This window comes from Chelonoidis abingdonii, chromosome 15 (assembly GCF_003597395.2).
Source record: "Chelonoidis abingdonii isolate Lonesome George chromosome 15, CheloAbing_2.0, whole genome shotgun sequence".
Taxonomy (NCBI): domain Eukaryota; kingdom Metazoa; phylum Chordata; order Testudines; family Testudinidae; genus Chelonoidis; species Chelonoidis abingdonii.
This window is the reverse complement of record NC_133783.1, coordinates 4198735-4221260: the sequence shown is the minus strand read 5'-3', so window position 1 is coordinate 4221260 and position 22526 is coordinate 4198735. Positions and strand designations below refer to the sequence as shown.

The 22526-nt window shown below is 38.3% G+C and overlaps 1 protein-coding gene across 17 annotated transcripts in view; it reads left to right on the top strand.

The window, feature by feature from the left end:
- KCNMA1 (potassium calcium-activated channel subfamily M alpha 1) overlaps window positions 1–22526 on the top strand; it is a 902086-nt gene that overhangs the window by 599330 nt on the left and 280230 nt on the right. For all 17 annotated transcript variants that reach the window (XM_075072755.1, XM_075072754.1, XM_075072751.1 and 14 more), the window contains exons 4-5: window positions 2102–2195; window positions 5456–5567. In XM_075072755.1, coding sequence (XP_074928856.1) covers window positions 2102–2195; window positions 5456–5567 — 206 coding nt within the window. The remainder of the gene's footprint in view (window positions 1–2101; window positions 2196–5455; window positions 5568–22526) is intronic.

Below are 22526 nucleotides of genomic sequence, written 5' to 3'. Positions count from 1 at the left end.
AATAAGGGACACTTGAGAGGTACGAGTAATAGTGCTGGTATTTATATTTTGATAACACCCACAGTCCTGAATCTGGATCAGAGGGTCATTTTGTTAAGCGCTGTAGAAACACGAGAAGCAATGGTCAGCATTGGCTAACCTGTAAAAATCTTGCGGATTTCTGGAAAGGACAGTGGTTCACAGATGCAGGCATTAACTGCAATCCTGGCTGACTCTTTCCAACTGCAAGCATGCTGAACACTACATGGCAGTGGAAGGGAAGATAATATGCCTGGTTATTCTTGTCTGGTGTTACACCTGTGTAAGTCCATTGATTTCAGTGGAGTTACTACTGATTTTGCAGTGGTGTAACTGAGAACTAGAGGTCTTCAGACCCTGTATTGGTGCAGCATAATTTTTTCTGTTTCTATTGTACTTACTTTGATTTTTGTTGTTATGGTGCATAGCGACTCAAATGTGTATCCTGCCTTTTTGTAACAAGATCCTTTGCTCTCAAAAATGCCCTCACACAAGGGGTACTTACTGGTTCTCTGCTTATATCCTCTCCTTTTTTGTAGCTAAATCTGTGTGAGTAGAGTGTCGGATGCAAATTTTAATACCATGAGTTAATTTTTGGCTGTTTTTGTCTGCCTGCCTGCTTTTGTAAATCAGTTTTTCAGCTATAATATAGGTAGTATGTTTTGTAATGTTCACATCTTAGCAAAACAGTGTTTTTTAATAAACATTTTGAATACAGTTTCCTACAGCACTGAGGTTTCTTAAAACCCTAGGTTATTGTATGTCGGGGAGACCTTGGCCATATTTTTATGCATCTAAAGTCAAGAGAGGGCATGCCGTACTTACCTTGTTTGACCTGTAATGTATACAAGAAATGGAGAGAACTTGACTGCATGTTTAAATGACCTGGTAGCCCAGCTAATTTCTTTTATGCCTTAAATTAGGTTACTGATATTCATAATGCATAGAACCTTGCTTGTTGAGCAATTCAGCATCATATTTGCAGAGGTACAACTATACTAACTGGTATTATACTCAGTGATTTATTTGCACTGGGGAAGCCAAGAAAATTCTGCATCTCTATCTTAAAAGTGTATTTTCCATGGTTCTAAATGATCAAGAACTTTCCAGCTAGGAAGTATATTTTCCCCTTTCTCTTTATACAACTATGATGGTTAAAAGATCATTTGCTATATATATTGAGACATGCTGTTTACCTTGGTCTGCAACTTGAAGACCTTTCTGTGGCTTCCCTAATCTGATCTAGGAATTTCAAAAATAAATCACTAGTTATATCCATAGAAAAGGTCTCCTTCCTTAGCTCTCCAAGCCTGTAGATCTAAGTATGCCATAAAGTACCAGTTTGTATAGAGTATGCTTTGGAGTTGGACCTACCTTATTCTTAATATAATATGCTAGAATGTGCAATGTCTGCTTGCACACACAAAGGTAGTTAATTAACCTGCATGCAGAAATTAACCCTTAGAGTACTGCTTCAAATTCCACAATTTTGTTGTTGTTTAATTTTTACTAGTGGGCTATACTGCTTTCCTACTCAGGTCATAGTACTGTACATAAAGTATGTATCTAGACATGTAAAAAAAAAACTGTTTATAAAAACAAGGAATCCTATCAACACAAACTCCCCCAGGTTGCTAATGGGTGATGTATTCATAAGCAACTACAGTTTTTAAGGTTTCACATTATGACATTAATTTGAAATGTTTAATGTATCAGTGAAATTGTGTGCCTGTTAGATTTAGTTCCTAACTAGTTGTGTATCCAATAAAAAGAAGTCAGTTCTTTAAGGGTTAATGTGGAGTTAGGGGATCCCAAGGTATTCTCCTGCTTGTCTTTCCTTAAGATGTCTGCATGTTTCTTTTCAGGGAGTTACCTGAACATGTGAACACTAGGAATGAATGAGTGACTGACTGAATGAATTAAATGTTCTTTTTGGAAATGCCTGCTTGTACTTTGCGGGGGGTTGGAAAACAAAATGGTTGCTCCTAAATTCAGGCTTTTATCAAAACAAAGTGGGGAAAAAAGACATTTTCCATGTACTCTGATGCCACCAGTTTATTCAATTTCTTTTTCTTTCAAATAGCCCAATAGAATCCTGCCAGAATTTCTACAAAGATTTCACATTACAGATAGACATGGCTTTCAACGTGTTCTTCCTACTCTACTTCGGCTTGCGTGTAAGTACCTTGAATTATGTTGTGTGGTTCAGGGTAGGGAAAGCAATGATGTACTCGGAGATTATTTGACAGCTGCCTAACTCTTCATTTGCCATAATGCAAGAAATTAATGTGGTTTCTGAGACCTGTAAGTAAAGATTTTGGCTGAGGACTGAGAGCCTCTAAGTAACAGTGGTGAGGGGAATGGATAAGGGGATTGCAATTGACAACCTAGACTATTGCCAATCTACTATCTTCTGATACTGCTCAGTGGCCTGTGTGGAATTTGGTCTCAGTCGAGTTCCCAATGGATTGATGTCTACATCAAAAAACTGCCACAACCACTGACATTAAACACCCACCATGGGCAGTCTCAGGATGAGTGATTGAACTACCCTTGTGCTCCTCAATGTGTTTGCTCCAGTTCAAATTTCATGTTGGTGACGTAGTATGGGGAAGTTCACTGGTGCATCATGTGTCTGCGAGGCTGTCAAGCTAGCACCTGTGTGAGCGCTAATTTCTTAAAGAAAATTTTATTTTGAAAATGTATTATTGGTGTCTTCTCCCCACTTTCTTCAAACCAGGTCTCTTTAATGGGAATCAGGTTGGGCGTCCAAAAATCAAAGTACCTAAAATCACTAGTCATTTATATAAATATTTGGGCCAATTGAACCCATAATGCATGCTGGGTTTTTTGGCTAAATTCAGGGGAATGAGCTATGCACTAGAAATTAACATTACAGTTGCTAGTTGGGAGAGCAGGAGCATTGGAAGTTTTCAAGGACCACATGGCCACTAATGCTGATAGGAGAATCTGAAAAGGTTAGAAAGTCTGCAAAATGGCTGGAACTCTTTTAAACATGCTGTGATGAGCTTTCCTCCATATTCTGTTTCTGGTTCACACAGTGTTTTGGTATTTTGGCATTTCTGCTTTTGTTTCTTCTCAGAACCTGGAAGTGCAGCAGTGTTTGAGAATAAAACGTTAAGAAAAAGTTTACCAACATTTTAGGAACCAGTAAAAAATGTGGTTTGTGATTTGAACAGGAGGTCGGGGTTGGTTGTTATTTTATCTGATCAGTTTGACCCAGGCTATATACAGTCATTAGCCCTTTGATAAATAGATTAGATCATCTCAGTATTTGAAGTATTATCTATACTTCCCATATTCTGTATCACAAATACATAATAGAATGTATTCCAGATACTAAGATATGGTTATTTTAGGTTTTTAAAAGTGACCACTATACCATCAAGATATTCTGACTCCTTGTCAGAACAGATTCAATGCACAGTACCTGTAAATTGCCAGCAACTACAAATTCAGAGGTGTCCTAATCTCTTTTTAGGTCTGTGACACATTTTGCACACAGAAAATAGTTTATGTATGTATTACCCATGCTGATTTACACTGAGTATGGAATGCGTTTTTACTCAACTTGAGTAAGGTGGCAGAATTGGCTCAGTAGTGAATTTGCTAGATACATAACAATTATTTCCTACCTGAAGTTTTTTCAGTATAGTCTGACAGACTAAAGTGCTTTTGTGAAGACTTACTGACAAGTTAAGTTATTTGAAGAAACATTATTTAACTTCACCCTTCTCCGTCTCTTTCTCCTGAAATAATGAAATGCAACTCACAATCATATAAATATTCCTATATCTACAGCTCTAGAAGATATGTGTCCAAACACATGCATGCATCTTATGTAAATTCTTAGTCAGCTGGTATCCAAGTTTGCTGCAACCGAGAAATAGAAGCTCTCAAACTACTAATGAAGACAAAACACAAATTAAATGAATTACCAGATAGTCAGGTAATAAGACATGATAGAGCTATGGTTTTCAAGAGCTAATCACGGCTTTGGGAGGCATAAAATATTGCCAAGTACCTCGCTGATGGCATGCAAACACTTGAAGCATGATAAGGATTACCCCCAGGAGTTTATCCTGCTGCATTTATGGAATTTGTTTGAGAGTTATTAATTATTTAAATGAATTACCTTCACCATACTTTCATAGCATTTGTATTCAATACCATTATAGTAAAACCAGGGACTTTTGCAAACAACAAACTGCATTTGAATGAAGTCTCATTTACAGTTTGACTTGATTTCTGAAAGCAAGGGATTTCTGAGTTATGAGAGGCTAAAATTCCGATAAGAACCAACTCCATTGTGCCTAAATATTTCTGTGTATATCCTCCTAAAATCTCAATGTGTCTGGGACACCCCGGCCCAACATAGTTATATTGAGTTTTAGCCTAAACTCAGTATCTCCTTGTTATATTTTCGTGCCAGACCTTTGATGTTAATTGAGTAATCAGGTGTCTGTTTAATTATTTTAATGTGAGTTCGTGAATATAGAAATATTTTTCATCTTATAAACATGAGGGGCCATTTTATGGGTGGGACCTTAATCATATTGTTATTACTACTTGCCCTTTTCTAATAATCTCTCTGGAGTTATAATGCAATTAGTATACAGCATGTATACCTTATGTAAAACAAAGTTCTGAAGTGGTCCTGGCAGGTAGGAGTCATGGGCTTGAGAATTAATTATATGGTAAAGTGTATTATCAGTGAAAGTTGATGGACACTGCTTTTAGCTTTTAACTGTAGTATTAAAGGTACTGCTTTTGTATCTTATAGTCCAGCGTTCAAGAGCTAGCTGGGGTAGATTCCTGATTTCTCTAACTAAATGAAAGAATGTCTTTGATGTACATCTGAGTTTGGTGTCTACCCTTAAACCAATTTTTGCATGGCAGTTCCTAAAAGGGAACATTAAAATCACCCACGTAGCACATATGATGCTGCTGAGATCATAAAAATGCCAGGAAAAAATCGGTACCAAACACATGGGTGTGCCAGCTATCAAATACTCAGAAAACTTGAGTGGAGTGGATGGTGGAAATCTGATTTCTTCCCCTGGTGACTTTATAAAAAAGGATTACCTGAAATAGTCTTGCTAAATGCTAAAAGAATGATTTGTTGAATCTGTCTCCTTGCAGCAGGTCTGAGAACTCAATGCATAAATGTTCTTCATTTCTCTACTTGATATATGGCCCTCCCGTTGTCAATTTAGTGTTGCCAAGTAATGTGGTTAAGTAATAGTTTTATCATCCAGATAAAACCACTGCCTAGTTGTGACTGATCTGAGGATACCAAATGTTGCTTCACTAACTCCTAAAGTAAAACTGGAACTTAATCTTCAGAAAGGAGACTATTGCACACAGATGTATCGACATGCTTATAAATTGATTCTTTCCCCTTTTCTTTTTCTAGTTCATTGCAGCCAATGACAAGCTGTGGTTTTGGCTGGAAGTTAACTCAGTAGTAGATTTCTTCACAGTCCCTCCTGTGTTTGTGTCAGTGTATTTAAACAGGAGTTGGCTTGGTAAGTAAATTGCTTTTCATTTCAATTGCTGATATCAAAACACACACACTGGGCCCAGTTTGACAGAGCAGTTCTTTGTCATGTAAGAGATGTTGTCTTTGCGAGCTGTCCATTTCAGCAGACAGGTGGGTTTTATTGCATGGGACATTTACCACGTCCATTTTGCTCTTGATACATAAGTGCAATTCCCTAAGAGAGGTTGCAAGGTGTGACTTTTGCATAGCAGTGAACACCAGCTTGAAAGGAGAAGCATCTGAAATTAGGCTGCTTTTTTAAAAGGTAAGTTTGATTTAATTGCCACTGCTCACAACCTGAGCAGATAATCCAAAGCATTCATTTATAGATCTTCATTGCCATGAATAATCATGGACCTATACAACAATGAAATAAAAAACAGTTAAACTTGAACTGGTTTGGCCCAACTCAGTTGAACAGTGGGAAAGATTCCAATGATATTGGTCTCACCTTTTGCTTAGGAAAGACCGTTGGGGGTCAAGGGTGTGGAGAGAACAATAAGGTGTTGAGTGAAAACAGAGGGCACAAAATGAAGCTGAGCAGTCAGGGTTAAAAAGAAATACCCAGAGAGATAAAGGGGAATAAAGCAGAGATGGCAAGAGAGAAATATTAATGGAATTAATGCGTCCCAACATACTGTTTGGAAGCTCTTCTATCCTTAATACAAAATACAGGTTTCCTCTTTAGTTCAAATCCTGAAGTATTTATTCAGGCAAAGCTCCCATTGAAGTGAATGCAGTTATAGTTATCATTACTTTTAACAAGGGGACCTCCCCACACACATAATTCCCACTTTGCTCTGTGATAAACCACATGCATCAGGAGTGCATGTGTTTATAGAGAAGCTGAGTAAAATGTACCCCATTGTTTTGGGTCATGGATGAGAAAAAGGTGGTTGTTTGAGGCCCACTCCACCAATTGTTTGTTGTCTGCATCTGGCTCTGAGTAACCCCAGTGAGTGTGTTGGCTGTTGAATTCATCCACATAAACAGCTGGGTGAGTGAGAGTGGTTCAGACTGGCTGTTCCCAGTTCATACTTGGTAGTTTATAGACATTTGCAACCTGGAAGCCAGTAACCTGAATGACATCACAGTAGTTGGTCAATGACAGTGGGGTAGCATCAGAAATGTCTGAGCGAATATGTTGCTTGAACATATTTAGCATGTGCAGTGTGACACAGCAGATCAAATTCATTGTTGGAATCTTTATATATGTGTGTGGTCTCTTGTAAATAGACAATGTCAACACTGTGACGGTGAGTGATTTACCTGACTATGTTGTGCTTGGATACCAGTGTTGAGTTAGAGAACTCTTAAAGCTGGACCAATGACTAGAAAGCCTGGGGATGACACCACATCAGGTGTGATAGCTGGAAAATTATCAGGATTCAGTGAATTCATTGAATTTGGTCTGGTAGGTTATATCATTACCTTCCTCGGAGTTAGCCAGGTACTGAGGGGGGATGTAAAGTGAATGTTGAGCCAATGCCCCCCACTACAAAAGGATGATTGTTTGCACTATACGTTCTTCGGGGCAAGGATAGCTTGATTTACTTGGGGTAGTACCACAATCTAAATAATAAATAGTAATATTAGAGAGCTCATACTCTTTCTACAGCTTTTAGAAACTAGTTTTGCTACAGCAGATGTCATTTTACAGGAAAAGTAAGTTAAATACTGTACGTGACTCCTTCCCATTAGGTAGGGAGAATCGTCCCTGATCCAGGCAAAAGCATTCTGCCCTGATTGTTGTTTGTAGTCTCATTTTTGCCTGTTGCCTGGCTACATCTTTTTGAAGGCTCTCCTTCCCTGCTGAGTGACAGAACTTGTCTGTGAAGTCAGTCTAGGGTTTGTATATAATGTGCGGTACTCTAATCCTTCACCCTGTCGCCTTGTGTCTTTTTTTTTTTTTTTTTTTTTTTTTTTGATTTTGTTTTTTTTTTTTTTTTTTACTTTAGAGCAGAAGGGTCCTTAGTGAAAGAATTCACTGTGATTCATCAAAGTTTCCTGCCAGAGCTATCATTTACAGCCATAACCTCAGTTCTTTAAATGTTGTTCCTAGATTCTGTGATAAACGAATAATGTGCAAATCCAGCAATGTGTGTTAATGTTGAATTTTTGTTACCTTCCATCCTTTGGATAGTTGGTTCTGCCTAAGAAACCCAACTATGATATATATATATTTTTCCTTTTACCACAACAAAGCACTATTCCAATAGCCCTTTGCAACTCCTTGACAGTGTAAAGGGACTATGATGCTGACATAAGCAGGCAATGGAAGGATTCCCCCAGCACAGGAGAATTCCCAAGTCCTAGGTATAAAGGGTAGGATGTGGTAGAAGGGGAAGTATCCATAATGCACTGTACACTGGTGTTTCCTGAACTGATCCTTGACTTCCTTCAGGTTTGAATGCATAAAGGATGGCTTCAAGCCATCTTGCCCTTCTTCATTCTACTCCAGCTGTACTGAGTGGACCTCTGGCACAGCTGAGGATCTTAGTTAACTGGTTAGCAGATAACTTTTAAATAATATAGATGTTCTCAATGAGTTTAATTCAGGTAATACAAATGGAATGACATTCAGCATTTTATCACACCCTGATGTTCATCCCAACAATCAAAACGTGTTTTTCCTCAGAGTGATGTTTCCATGGGCTGTAGGATTTTCATATACAGATTAACAGGAATCCCTTATGTATAGGACGTATACAGTAGGGCAGATTAATGTGGTCTGTTTCATTATTAATACATCAGGTATTTCCAGTGGTTTTCACTGCACTTTCATGTCATTCAGCTAAGGTGAGTTCACCTAAGGTAAATATACCGGAGGGATCAGATATGACTTCCTGCAAATTTATGGTGCCATCTCTTTAATATCACAAGAACTGGCCCAACTGGTTAAATAGGTTAATAGATGTCTAAGTTTCTGTGAATGAGGCAAAGGGAAATAGATGGATGGGCAGTATAATCCAATTAAAACAAAACTATAGAAACTAAACTCCTCTTAACCCTGGATTAAGCTCTGTCTCTGGAGAACTAAACGTACATTGCAAGAACTGAAATATAGCCCCTTACATCATGCATTGCCACAGTCATCAAGATAAAAAGGACTCACATGATCTTAATGATCAGTAGCTTATTGTTCAGTTATAGTGGGAAGCCAATTTAGTTTCTTTCTTTCCCTCCAGTGGTCTAGAAATGCCACATTAATGGAGAAGCAGCATCAATAAAGGCTTTACTTTAAAAATAAATCTCTGGAAAACATTTCTAAAATACTTTTACTATGGATGTGGCATCGTCTATGGGAAATCCTTACTGGTGTGGGGTTGTTCACAAAAGATTTATCAACACACATTTGGGATGAACTGCATGACTCATGCATGCAAAGACATTTGTGAGCACAGCTATCCCGAATGTATGTCAATAAAACCTTTATCCTCACCACATCATCGTGGATTTCTTCTCACTCTCTTTACCTCTAGTTCTCTTTCTGTCTGTCTTTCATGCTAGTTTGTTTGCATTTCATTTCCCGGTTGTTATTTTCAAAAGGAAAGTTGGAATAAGGTGAAACACAGCTAAGAAATATTTGGAGCCAATCAATTTAAACAGTGTATAAGTTGGGTTTACTTTGTCAGTCAGTGGAGTTGTACCAGTTTTCACTAGGGGTTGATTTAAAGACAATAATATCACAAATATTCCTGTGTTTTCTTTAGGGAGGTTCACTTCCAGTTTTCATCTTGGAAAAGAGACTCCCTTGCCATTTCTTTCATCCACAATTTTAGAAGCAGTCATGCCTGTGATAGCACATTCATGTGAACTGAGGTCATGCTTCATAAAATCCTCAATATTTCTAGCACAACACTATACAAAAAAATTGATGGTGGTAATAAAAGGGAAATTCTCCAGTCAAGGCACACACTTCTGTGGAGAGGAGAGGCTTCTCAAGGAAACAATGCCAACAAAAAGAACAGAGTTTCAAGTTTAAAAAATCATTTTACAGATTATGTCAACCAAATGACTACAGTGCATTGTAGTGTGTGTAGACTATTTCCAGTTGTAGTAAGCTAGGTTAAGAATGAAATTGTTCCGTGAAAACAGTGACATCAGTAGTAGAGGGCTGAGTCTTCTGTAATAACTTACTTTCATTTTGTAACACACAAGAGTTGTGCTTTGGCCGACACAGCTAAATTTTCAACCCCGCAAGCCCATCCAAAGCAATGAGGATTTCAATATGCTGAATTAAATAACAATATAAAAAATTAATATCTTCCAGTAATATGTTCAGCAGTGCAAACATACCACATAGCATTTTAATACTGTTACTTTGTCCTCTGTGATTGGAAAACCACATTAAATGTCTGAAATTGCCTTTCAGTCATAAAACTATAGACATTAGAAAAAAGGAAGGTATTGATTCTAGTTGAAGCTTTGTGTCAGAATTAATTGCCTAGACGGGATAGTATTGACAGAGGTGGAGTAAGCAGATAAAAAGGAATCTAGACTGGCCCTTGCCAACGGCTGTGGCAGCATTCGTGTCTGAAGAACAGCTGCAGTGAGACACCATTAGGGTGCCATCATTTTAAATAAAGCCTAAGCATTTTATTGCTTTGATTTCTTCTCTGGTATTCTAGAATCATCGAAGTTAGAGATGGCCATTAAATCATCCACTCTTTCTGCCTCCCAGTGTGGGAGTGTTTTCTACAACGTCCCTTCTGGTAGTAAAAGTTCCAAGTGCTGGAGACTGTTTCACAACTTTAAGAAGAAAAATAATAGAATGTATTAGTCAACCTAAATTTCCTTTTCCCTAACTCCATGAAATGATTCCTAGCTATGTACATTACCCCTTTGGCCCATCCATTGAATTGTCTTTCCTTCTTTGGTGTTTAGACACCCTTTAGACATTCATAGATTGTTGTTATTGTCCCCCTTAGCAGTAGTTTATCTTTGGTTTTTACATCTTTTTTAATAAATCTAGTCAACCACTTGCTGCTGTTGACTGAATTCACCCAGAATTCAATACAGTCAAATTTTCTGCTGTCGTAAATTAAAACTCCACTGAAGAAAATATCTCAAGCGGAGCATTGCCAGTTGTGTGCAGGTATACCAGAGCCGTATAGAGGGACTGTAACTTCCTTGCTTCAAGAAGGGATACATTCGCCTAAGTAGCCCAAAATTGCATTTTTGCTGCCATACTGAATAGGAGAATCTGTCTCTGGAACTGGGCAAACAATTTTCAATGAACGATTTAAGTAGCATATTTACCCCTTTTCCTGTTTATGAATTATCCACAAACAGACTTCAGTTGTTACTAATTTGTTCATTAGTTGTAATGATGGAATATGTTTCATGCAAACAAATTTCAGCCTGTGGCTTGCTCACAGATCATTGGCTGTGAACTATTGCTTTGAGTATTTGCTATTTTTGCCACTGAAGTGGTCACAAAAGCCATGTGGTTTTGCCTTTGCTCCTTGATTGCATCATTGAGCCATTTATAAACAGTAGGAAGCCTTGGATAAATCACTGACTGTTTGTGTGATCACAAAAGTGAGATGATTTGTGAAACTTTTTTTTCTGGCCAAAAAAAATTCGCTGCTGTGACTGTGGCAAGAAAGAGATCAAGAATGCATGTAAAGAAAGCGTTAACTGGAACATGTAAAATAAAGGGTGAAATTGCAATCAGACTTCGCACAAGAGATTCAGCAGAGGCATGCAACAAGCGTCCACTCTTTCACCTGTGCCAGGGCTGACCACAATAACAGTTCCTGCAAGCAGTTCCTCCAGTGAACAAGTTGCCGTGTCCCTGGACCAGCCCACAGAGCACTGGGGGTAATAGCCTGCATTAGAAAACTCCAGGGGAGATTGTGCTGGGTGGGAGGAGGAACTACAGCTTTGCACCACTCCCTACATAAGGTTGTATGTAAATTGCACCTTATAGCCCAAAATGACTATGTACTGGGTGATCTGCAAAGATGTACGCACAATACGGTATGGATAGTGACTTGGTGACTTTTAAATAAAATAACTTCTTGAAGAATTGCTTTTCAGACTATTGATGCAGTAGATTTGAAAGAGAGGTTACATTGTATATACACAGCCACCTTTGAAAAATGAAGTAACTGTTGTTTTGTTTTCCCAAATACCAAAACTTACTTTACACCAGGGACTTATCTGCCTGCAACATTTCAATTAAAATAAATAAAACAAACATTAACTTGTTTTTGAGTTAACAATGGGGAGGAAAAAAACAGTTAGAATAATTGTTCTGGGTGTGGTTTTTTTTGTTTTTGTTTTGTTTTTTTGTTTGTTTTTTTTTGGAGAGGGGAGTGGTTTAGTTTTTTGTATACCATAGTACCATCATCTTTTTTTTTAATTAGCTAAATTTCTAAATGAAATATTGTTTTGAAACAATAGTTTTGAAAATACCAAAACAAAACTTTGACTTTTCCTAAGAAAAAATAATCATTTTTTCACCAAAACTATTCACTGAATTCAACCCAAATTCATGAATTGTTTCTTTCAGTTGATGTGAAACTGCATTTTTTTGACAAGCTATTAGTCAAAAAATTTTCACTCAGTTCGATGTGTTTGTTTCTGTGTAAAATTTGCAAAGCAACAAGAGCCCCATGTTTTATATTTCCTTCCTGAGCACATTTTTATAAATCTCAGAAAATATTGTTTTACATGGGATTGTGATAGCACCTGAAATATCAGTAGCCAAATACAATTGCTGTGATAATAGGTGAACTATGAGCTCCAAAATGTTTATCTTTGATCCGCTGACCTAATAATCAGTTTCTTCCAACTCCTGTTTCTGTAGCCTTACAAAAACTCACTTTCTTTTCATCATAAATTTGCTCTCATTTTTTAATGCTTTTGTTGGTTAAGTATTGTGCATTTCTGCCATCTAGTGACCAAAAGGAGGATTCAAAACGCTTCTGAAAATCATTGGTTTATGTTTTCCAAATAGGTTCTACAACATTTGTAACAAGTAACTCTATAGAGCAGTTGTAATGTATCCAGTTTATTTGTTTTTATTTTTAAAAGCATACTGGCAAGATATTTAGACTCTCAAATTTAATTTCCTTAAGTGAAGTCCCATGTATTAACCTGGAAGGACCATACATCATATCCATGTTCTATACCTTTCTTCCTCATATAGGCACAGCTGTTTGTGTACCTCAGACAGTTTCAAGGCTGCTGAGACTTTTATTGAAAGTCTTTCTGAATACTCTCCATATACTTCTACTTGGAAATAATGTGGCATTGAAAGGAGTCTAATATCTCCATATTATATTGCTGACCATACTTTTCAGCTTTCCTTATATTCATTTCAATAGAAAGAGATAATTCTTTTCCTTTAGAAAATATGTGGATGTGACTAGACAACACAGCTCCAGATTAAAAAATATAGGAATTAAAAATATAGATGCTTTCAGTTCTCCGCCACTTTAACTTGTCTTAAAAGAACAAATGCTCTACTTAAAAATGTACTAGTGCCCAAATTCTTACATGTGCAATAAGAAAAAAATCTAGCAAGGCACTAACTGAATTTGTAAAATTGAAATTGAAATTATATATCTAAATATGCAAATTATATTAAAATAATGTATTGTGATGGTCAAAAAGTGATTGGAAAGAGGAGACCTGAGGAAATGAAGCAGACAGTATGTACTGCAGAGTAATTCAACAGCATCTTTCATGTCTGTTTCTTTTTATGTCTTGGATATCTTTACATAGTGTGTGGTTTTAAGATGGAAGATATTTTGACATAATTAAAGTTTGAACTGATTTTTGGCATCTAACATAAAATTAAGTGAAAGAAGTGTTTGAATACAATAATTGTCCAGATATGAGCTGGAATTGAAGCATCAATAATTAACTGTACTTTAGTGCCAAAATCTGTTATGCAATAAAGGAGCAGGCATATGAAATGCAACCAAAGGATTTACATCATGAAGTTGCTCTTTATTAGCCTTGTAAGTATTGTTATTTCCCCCATGTCTCCAGGGAAATAAGTTAGCATATTATTACAAATTTGTAAGCCCAAAAGACAAGTGTTACAATTTGTCATAATGCTTTTAAGGAAGACTTTAAAATTCTTCACAAAAGTAGAACAATAATGAGACCAAAACATTTTCTGCCTGTAAATACTGGTGCATATTATCACTGTCTTGTAACATCCTTCTTCTCCTCATTCTCAAGTCTCTGTCTCTCTGGTGCATATTCTAATGGTTACAGCAGGAGACTGGAAAAAGGGACTCCTAGGTTCTGTTTTCTTAGTACTAAAATTGAATCCCTGTGGGAATTTTTGCAAGTAGTTTAATTGCTTATGCCTCGGTTTCTGCATTTCTAAAATAATGCTACCCTGCTATACGGTTGGCAGGACCAGATTCTGTACCTTCACTCACATTAAGTAGTACCTTACTCAGGAGTATTTCCAATGAAATCAAAGAGACTCCTCTATTACTGCTTGAAACAAGTAACGGTATAAGAAACTCACCTTTAATATCTGCTTTATCAGCTGGGGCTTGATCCTCAGATGAAAAGTGTACAAGTGTATAGTGCCTTCTGTCTCTTCTCAAGTGTGTCTCTGTCTCTCTCATTGCAGTCTCACACCTGAAAAGCACCTACACAGTACAATGTAGCTGGCTAATACAGATACACAGGTTGATAAGGACCTTGGGTCAAACCCTGGAAAATAGAGCAAAGCCAAAATAAATTGGCTTTGATCAAGAAAAATGCACCTGAATATCACTGGACTAGGAAACTGAATCTACAAGTAGTATGTCCACTTATACAACTTATTGGGAGTCTGCTACTGTCTCTTTATGCAGGATTTTTGTTCTTATTAGCCCTGCTGTGTGCGAAAACACAAGTCACACACTACTTCTACCCAACCTGACAAATATTTAGTCACACACAGACTTGTATGCAGGGTGGGCTCCAGCTTTTTTGCCACTCCAAGTGGTGAAATGGGGTTGGGGGAGGGAAGGATAAAGCCACGATCGGTGGCACTTTGGTGGCAGTTCTACCATGCTGCTTCATTGTGTGGCAGCAGGTCCTTTGCTCCAAGAGGGACTGAAGGACCCGCTGCTGAATTGCTGCTGAAGACCGGGACCTGCTGCCCCTTTCCATTGGCTGCTTCCTTCACTCTTGCCTGGAGCCAGCCCTGCTGGTATGAAGAGCTGCCACATATTGCTGAACTGTAGATACAAGGGAATGTGGAGTCTACTTATGCAATTGCTCTGCTACATTGTCTGCCAGTGCAGTAGCAATGTAAGTTTCTTGCAGTGTTTTGCCTTTATGTACTTACTTGAGTGTGTTCCCAGTAGAGCTGTATTTGCAGGCTTTAAAACTCATTGCAGAGAAGTTTTTAAGTATTATTAAAGTATTAATGGCAAAACATTAATATTACCACAAAAGCTAGTTTGCTTTAGTTCTTAAGAGCATCAAACTTTTTGTACACACTAGTACACGCAAAACATACTTGTTTAGATTTTTCCATCTGGTTTGGGGGTGTTTTGGATGCAAAATTTTGCCACAATAATCTTTATTCAAACATGTAAAATGTGTGTATTTAGCCACAAGAGTGATGGCTTTATCCTGGCTCTTGCCATAACATCTGAGCATGGGAATGATTTATTTCAGAATAGTTACAAGGAAAGAAGTCTAGAGAATTAAAAATTCATTAAAAATACTTGCAAATATTTATGACTCACATCATATTTAATCCCAATTTGCCAAAATGTGGAATTCCTCCCAAATGTTCATGATGCAACATAATTATTTGTCAAAAAAGAAAAAAAAATGGAACCTTTGATTTTTGCCAGTAACAGCAAATTCAAAAAGCCTAGATTGCTATGTATTTATAATGCTTCACTTCCGCACCATGCACATCCAGGATCTTTTCAGTTTAGAGTGAAGGAGACAACAAATACGTGTGCTGCAGACACTATTATGAGTGGTTTGGGAGTCTAGAATCCTGGTTCTAGAACTCGTACAGCTACTGGGATAGCAGCTATAGTAGCTTTAGCCAGCTTTATACTGGCTTTGGGTTTATGAATGAATGATTATGCACTTGTGTGGCTGACACACAGAGTAGATAATGGACCTGCTACTACCCTGTGTGTCTACGCCGTGTATCTACCCTGTGTGTCAGCCACACAAGTGCATAATCATTCATTCATAAACCCAAAGCCAGTATACTACATGGGACGAAGACCCTAAGGAAGCATTTTTTAAAGGGGAACTAGGGATGGAACAATATTTGGGTGGGACCGGGGTGAGGACAATAACTACAGGTTCTGCTGCCTGAGTTTGTAGTATCCAGCACCTTGTGAGTGTGAGGAGAACTAGGGACAGTGCCAAGCTGATGTTGAGGCTGAGGGAGTTGTCATTGTTTTAATTATAAGTTGATGTTTACACTGATGCAACACTATCTGTTTTTTAACCTTGAAGGCACAACAATAATTATCAGTTTTAACCAAAAAACAGAAGTCTTTAGGCCTTAAAATCTGACAGGTTATGCTTCAGTAATTTTTATTCGAGGAAATGACTTTCAGCTGCCGTATGAACTCATCAGCCTTAGCTCTTTACATATTTCCCAGTGTGTAACTTCACAGCCTAGAGATCCTCCTCCTCACTTCTAAGCCCTGGAACAAATACTTGCTGACGTAAGTGGATTTCTCATTAATTCAGCAGCAGTTACCTATGGAATTCTCAAGAGTGCTTTGTGTTGTAGAGGTTTGGTTTATGTGGCATTAAGAAGGGATGCAGCATGCAATTGAGTCATTTAAAGAAATAATTTTGAATTTTTGTGAGAATGAATTAATCATAATGCAATCCCTGGTGAGAATTAAAAGACTATAAAACCATACACAGAGAGCTTGGCACAGCCTAGAGAAGAGCTTTAGTAGATTCCAGTATTCCTGAGAGGAGGCTTAGTAAGATTGCACCTAGAGGCAATTGCTAAGTAAACCTCAGAGGGTTCTGAGCTTGTATTTAGCTAAGTTCTACTGCTTATAGGAACCCAGTCACTCCTTCCCTCTCAGTGACCTTTTGGCATTTCCTCAGTTCAGCCCTTTCTAGACAGAAGCTCTCAAATGCAACAGTTTCCTGGTGCCCTGCCCCCAGAACAAATTCCTGTAATCCTCTCTGCTTACATGTGCACACCTGGCAATCTAACAGTACTCTTATGACCCTCTCTCCCTAGTGAGTAGGTTCCACAATGACTCCTTTTCTTCATCCGGGCTCTGTGACCCCACCTGACAGGCTCTTTCCAGCTTTCCCCATCTCTGCAACAAAGAGATTATTTCCTGGCATCCCAGAGCCCTCCTTCCCATGACCCTAAAGAGGCTCTTTGCAATCCTCTCTGCCTTGAAACCCAACAGCAGGTTTTCAGGTTTACATGAAACTCTTGTTCACTGCCCTATACATACACACCCATAAGCATTGATTTTTCCTCTTAAAAGGTTAATAAAGTTTCTGGGACCATGAATTGTGGTAGCCTTTCTACTGGATCTTGACAAGTACATTCAAATTTTGCACACTATAGAGTTTCCTCAGTATGTGTGAGGGCCTCAAAGGGTATGTTGTGATAATTGGACCTTCAGATTTACCCAAATTGTAAGCTCAACTGTAAAAAGTACATGAAGGTTCATAACCTATAATAACAAATGTTGATGCAAAAGGTATAAAAGGGAGACAGACTGAATTAGTCCAAGAAAAAGGCCTACTGATGTAACTCAAGGACTCCGTTAAAATCATTCTCGGTCAACAAGAAAAATGTGGAACCAGAAAGATAGGAAGTATGACAAGAGACCACCATGGCTTAATCAGGAGATCTTCAATACTCTGAAACTCAAAAAAGATTCCTACAAAAAGTGGAAACTAGGTCAAATTACAAAGGATGAATATAAACAAATAACACAGGTATTTAAGGAAATAATTAGAAAGGCCAAGGCACAAAACGGGATCAAACTAGCTAGAGACATAAAGGATAGCAAGAAAACATGCTACAAACACATTAGGAGCAAGAGGAAAACCAAGGACAGAGTAGGTGTGTTACTCAATGAGAGGGGAAAAACGATAACAGAAAATGTGGAAATGGTAGAGGTGCTTAACAACGTCTTTGTTTCAGTTTTCACCAAGAAAGTTGGTGGTGATTGGATGTCTAACATAGTGAATGCCAATGAAAATGAGGTAGGATCAGAGGCTAAAACAGGGAAAGAACAAGTTAAAAATTACTTAGACATATTAGATGTCTTGCATTTCATCAGGCCCTGGTGACTCGATCTTAGAATACTCAATGAGCTGACTGAGGAGATAACTGAGCCATTAGCAATTATCTTTGAAAAGTCATGGAAGATGGGAGAGATTCCAGAAGACTGAAAAAGGGCAAATATAGTGCCCATCTATAAAAAGGGAAATAAGGGCAACCCAGGGAATTACAGATCAGTCAGCTTAACTTTTGTACCCAGAAAGATAATGGAGCAAATAATGAAGTAATCAGTTTGCAAACATCTAGAAGATAATAAGGTGATAAGTAACATTAAGCAAAGATTTGTCAAGAACAAATCGTATCAAACCAACTCAATAGCTTTCTTTGACAGGGTAACAAGCCTTGTGGATGGAGGGAAGTAGTAGATATGGTATATCTTGACTTTAGAAAAGCTCTTGATAGCGTCTCGCATGATCTTCTCATAAACAAACTAGGGAAATGCAACCTAGATGGAGCTACTGTAAGGTGGGTGCATAACTGGTTGGAAAACCATTCCCAGAGAGTAGTTATCAGTGGTTCACTGTCATGTTGGTAGGGCATAATGAGTGGGATCTCTCAGGGATCAGTTCTGGGTCCAGTTCTGTTCAATACCTTTATCAATGACTTAGATAATGGCATAGGGAATATAAGGTTTGCAGATGATACCAAGCTGGAAGAGGTTGCAAGTGCTTTGGAGAGTAGGATTGTAATTCAAAATGATCTGGACAAACTGGAGAAATGGTCTGAATAGGATGAAATTCAATAAGGACAAATGCAAAGTACTCCACTTAGGAAGGAAAAAATCTGTTGAACACATACAAAACGAGAAATGATTGCCTAGGAAGAAGTACTGCGGAAGGGGATCTGGGGGTCATAGTGGACCAGAAGCTAAAATGAGTCAAAAGTTTAACACTGTTGCAAAAAAAAGTGAACATCATTGTGTGATGTAGCAGGAGTGTTGTAAGCAAGACACAAGAAATAATTCTTCTAATCTACTCTGCTCTGATTAGGCCTTAACTGGAGTATAGTGTCGGGTTTTGGGTGCCATATTTCAGGAAGGATGTGAACAAATTGGAGAGAGTCCAGAGAAGAGAGCCAAAAATGATTAAAGGTCTAGAAAACATGATCTATGAGGGAAGATTGAAAAAAATAGGTTTTTTAATCTGGAAAAGAGAAGACTGAGAGGGGCCATAAGTTTTCAAGTATGTAAAAGGTAGTTACAAGGAGGAGGAAGAAAATTGTTTTTCTTAACCTCTGAGGATAGGACAAGAAGCAATGGATGTACATTGCAGCAAGGGCAGTTTAGGTTGGACATTAGGAAAAAATTCCTAACTGTCAGAGTGGTTAAGCACTGGAACAAATTGCCCAGGGAACCGTGGAATATCCGTCATTGGAGATTTTAAAGAGCAGGTTAGGCAAACACCTTTCAGGAATGGTCTAGATAATACTTAGTCCTGCCATGAGTGCAGGGGACTGGACTAGATGACCTCATGGTCCCTTCCCAGTCCTATGATTCTATGATCAGTGAACCAAAACTGGTGGAAAGTAAACCTACGTAGTGGACAAAATAATGATGGATGGGCTATTCTGCCCATCATGTCTTCTGTGGATCTTTAAAGAAAGAGACTTTGGGAAGAAAAATTAGCTACTGGAGGAAATCTTACCATCATGACTTCCACCCGCATTATCTCCTGGGACCCTCGGCCTTCATCATCTTGATCTTGAAAGATGTCCTGACTAGACCAAGCCAGAAAGAGGGACACAGATGCCATTACCACCTTTACCAGCTCCAGCTACATCCCAAACGTCACCTGAGATGAAATGGGATCAGACTTTAGCAGCAGCAGCAGCAGCAACAGCTCCAAACCCATCTCCACTAACTTATTTTCTTTTTCCCAAAAGGACAGTTATTACCATCTGAGAGATTGTCAAACCATGGTGTTTTTCCTTCTAAAATCTCTCTGCAACTAAAGGGAACAAGGGATTTGGTTACAACAGCAACCTTATTTAATATTTTACATTTCAAAAGCTTTAACTATTTTTCTTTCTTTTCTTTATCTTTAATAAAAAGTTAAAAGGATTTCTAATGGTGTATGTTGCATGGTAAGAAACAGGCTGAGATCTCTGTATAGTAAACCCCGAATCTTATTTTACACTGTTGGGATGTTGGACAGTGACTGGGTTATGTTAACAGGTTTAGTCTATATAGTCTAACTAAATTAATACAAAAGGTACCGCAACATCTGAATTTTGCATTGAGAAGTACCAGGAAGAGGCGCTTGGTTAGCCATCATTACTGGGCCCTGTAACCAGAGTTTCAAAGGCAGGGGCCTGTGCAGGTTTGCCATTTAATTTAACTAGCCTCACCCTGGAAAATGTTCCAATTTATTCAAAAATTGATCAGAAATTATTCTTGTATTGGTCAATCAATTTTTCTTAGTACTCCCTGAGAATCTCTTTTCTGGAAAACTTTAACAGGGCCGTGTGTCTAAGTCTGGAATGACTTGTCAGTTTGACTACATCCATGTGCCTTTTTATTTGCTATCTATGACCAGCTGTGAAGTTTGTATTGTTTAGTTTTTTGTTTTTCATGGGACTTCATGACAGCCCCCATTTTCACAGGGGCACATATGTGTGAACAAGAGTGTTTGCTATTCTTTATTCTTTGTGCCTCATTCATCACTTTCTTGCTTTTCTGTCACTCAGTCATTGAGCGTAAACAAAGCAATGTGACTTTGGTGACTAAACATGCACCACAAATAGCCGACAGCAACCCAGAGGTTGAAAATTGTTAGTATTCATTGCATACTTAGGAATTACATTCATAGAGATCGTATTTGATTCACAAAGAGAAAAAAGGGCTATATTTACATAATACATTCACAATAAATAATTCAACCAGCACTCCTCCTGATGAAGGCATTACTAGACTTTCAGTCCTTACATGCGGGTGTTCCTTACATGCTGTTCTAAGTGTACTATCCTTGAGGGGGTTGGGAAGTGGAATATAGGAATGGCACAGCTCTCTTATGTCTGCTGGAACCGTTGGAGTTAGTGGTTTCAGTTGAGGTAAGACTTTAAACTGTCTTGGAGAAGGGCTCAGTGTGCAGTTCTGTTCTAACCTCATTGGATCTTGAAGACTTCACTTAATTGTCTGGTGTCCTGTGTACAGAGAGGGGTTTTTTCACATAGAATTCACATGATTATTTCTGTGAACCATTTATATCACTGGCCTTGGGAGATTATTAATAGAAATAAACACAAGACAAGATTAGAGAGTATTTAGTGAATTTTTTTTAAATGTTATGTAATGATGTAAGCCATTAAAGTGAAGGCAATATATGCATATTGTTATGAAACAGATGAACAACCCATATGAATCCTTTTAGTGATTCTTTAACAAAATGCTTCTTTTTCAAGCTTTTTTCTTAAAATATAGCTCAAACTGCTTTGGCAGAAGTCAAAAAGCAAAACACAGCTACAGGTCCACAATTTCATGGTCTAAGGATATCTTTGATTGCCATCAAGAGCATGAATCACCTGGTAATAGGAGTAGGGCAGCACATATTTCTGTAGAAGTTCTGACTGTATTTTATTTGAAAATAAATAAGAAATAAAATAGACTAGTCAGCACTGAACAGCAAGGGTAAAATGTTACATAGGGGCTTCTGGCAACATCAGAATTCACTAGCACTTTGCTCAAATGGTTTATGATGGCACCCGAAATCTTTTGATGGAATTATAGCCCTGTAATTCAGTTGTGTTACATTTATTCTGCAGAACTGCATAATTTTATGTACCAAGCCAGTCGGTTTAAAAAAGCAATTCTTTTAAATCAGAAGGGTTGTAAAAGTGTATGGCTTTTTGAAAATCTCCTCGGTGGTAATATATGCGGAAAGAGGCCCAGCTGAGTGAAGGCCAGGACAAAGGAAGATGAACATGGGGAGAGGCTCTGGTTTGGATTACTTGATAGAGTTGTTGCCTGTGACTCAAGGGGAATATTGCTTTGAGATTCTCGCTCACGTGACAAGTCCAAACTGAGAACAGAATTTACTAATACATTTAGGTAGCTCCAGTGTTCAGCTGTCCACTTGCAGGCCAACAATCCCATCAGGGTTGGGTAAGCAAGGGCGTTTTTTCTTATTCCTGTCAACTCAGATGTCAGTCTGAGCAAAAACTTGACCCTTCCAATGCAACTGTGGAGTATGCCAGAAGCAGCAAGAATGGTGTGATTTATAACGCTTCAGTGGGGATGAGATACAGGATTTCTGGAGCCTATCAGGCTGTAACCCCTTGCCTGTAGGTTTGGAGGTGGTGCAGAAGGTGGGATTGGAAAGGAATTGTGGTGCTGGTTAGTACTATGTGGATCTATTGGTCATTGCCTTCTGTGAAACAAAGGCACAGCTGCTGTGGGGCTTATTGCAATAGTGATTGCACAGCATCTCTGATGCTGCTTCATTTCTAGGGGATTCCTTCCCCCTCTTTCCTGTGAAACTCTTTTTAATCAGGCCTGGCATGGGGTAGGACTTGGACCTTCTGCCCTAATGAATTCTTTAAAATGTTTGGACTGTGGCAAATTGCCGGTATTATTCTCTGGGTCTCGCGCTTTCTCTTCTCTGGGGTAGGTTCAGGGCGATATTGCTTGCCTCTGAACCAGTTCTTAATCACTCCCCTAGTGTCCTTGGA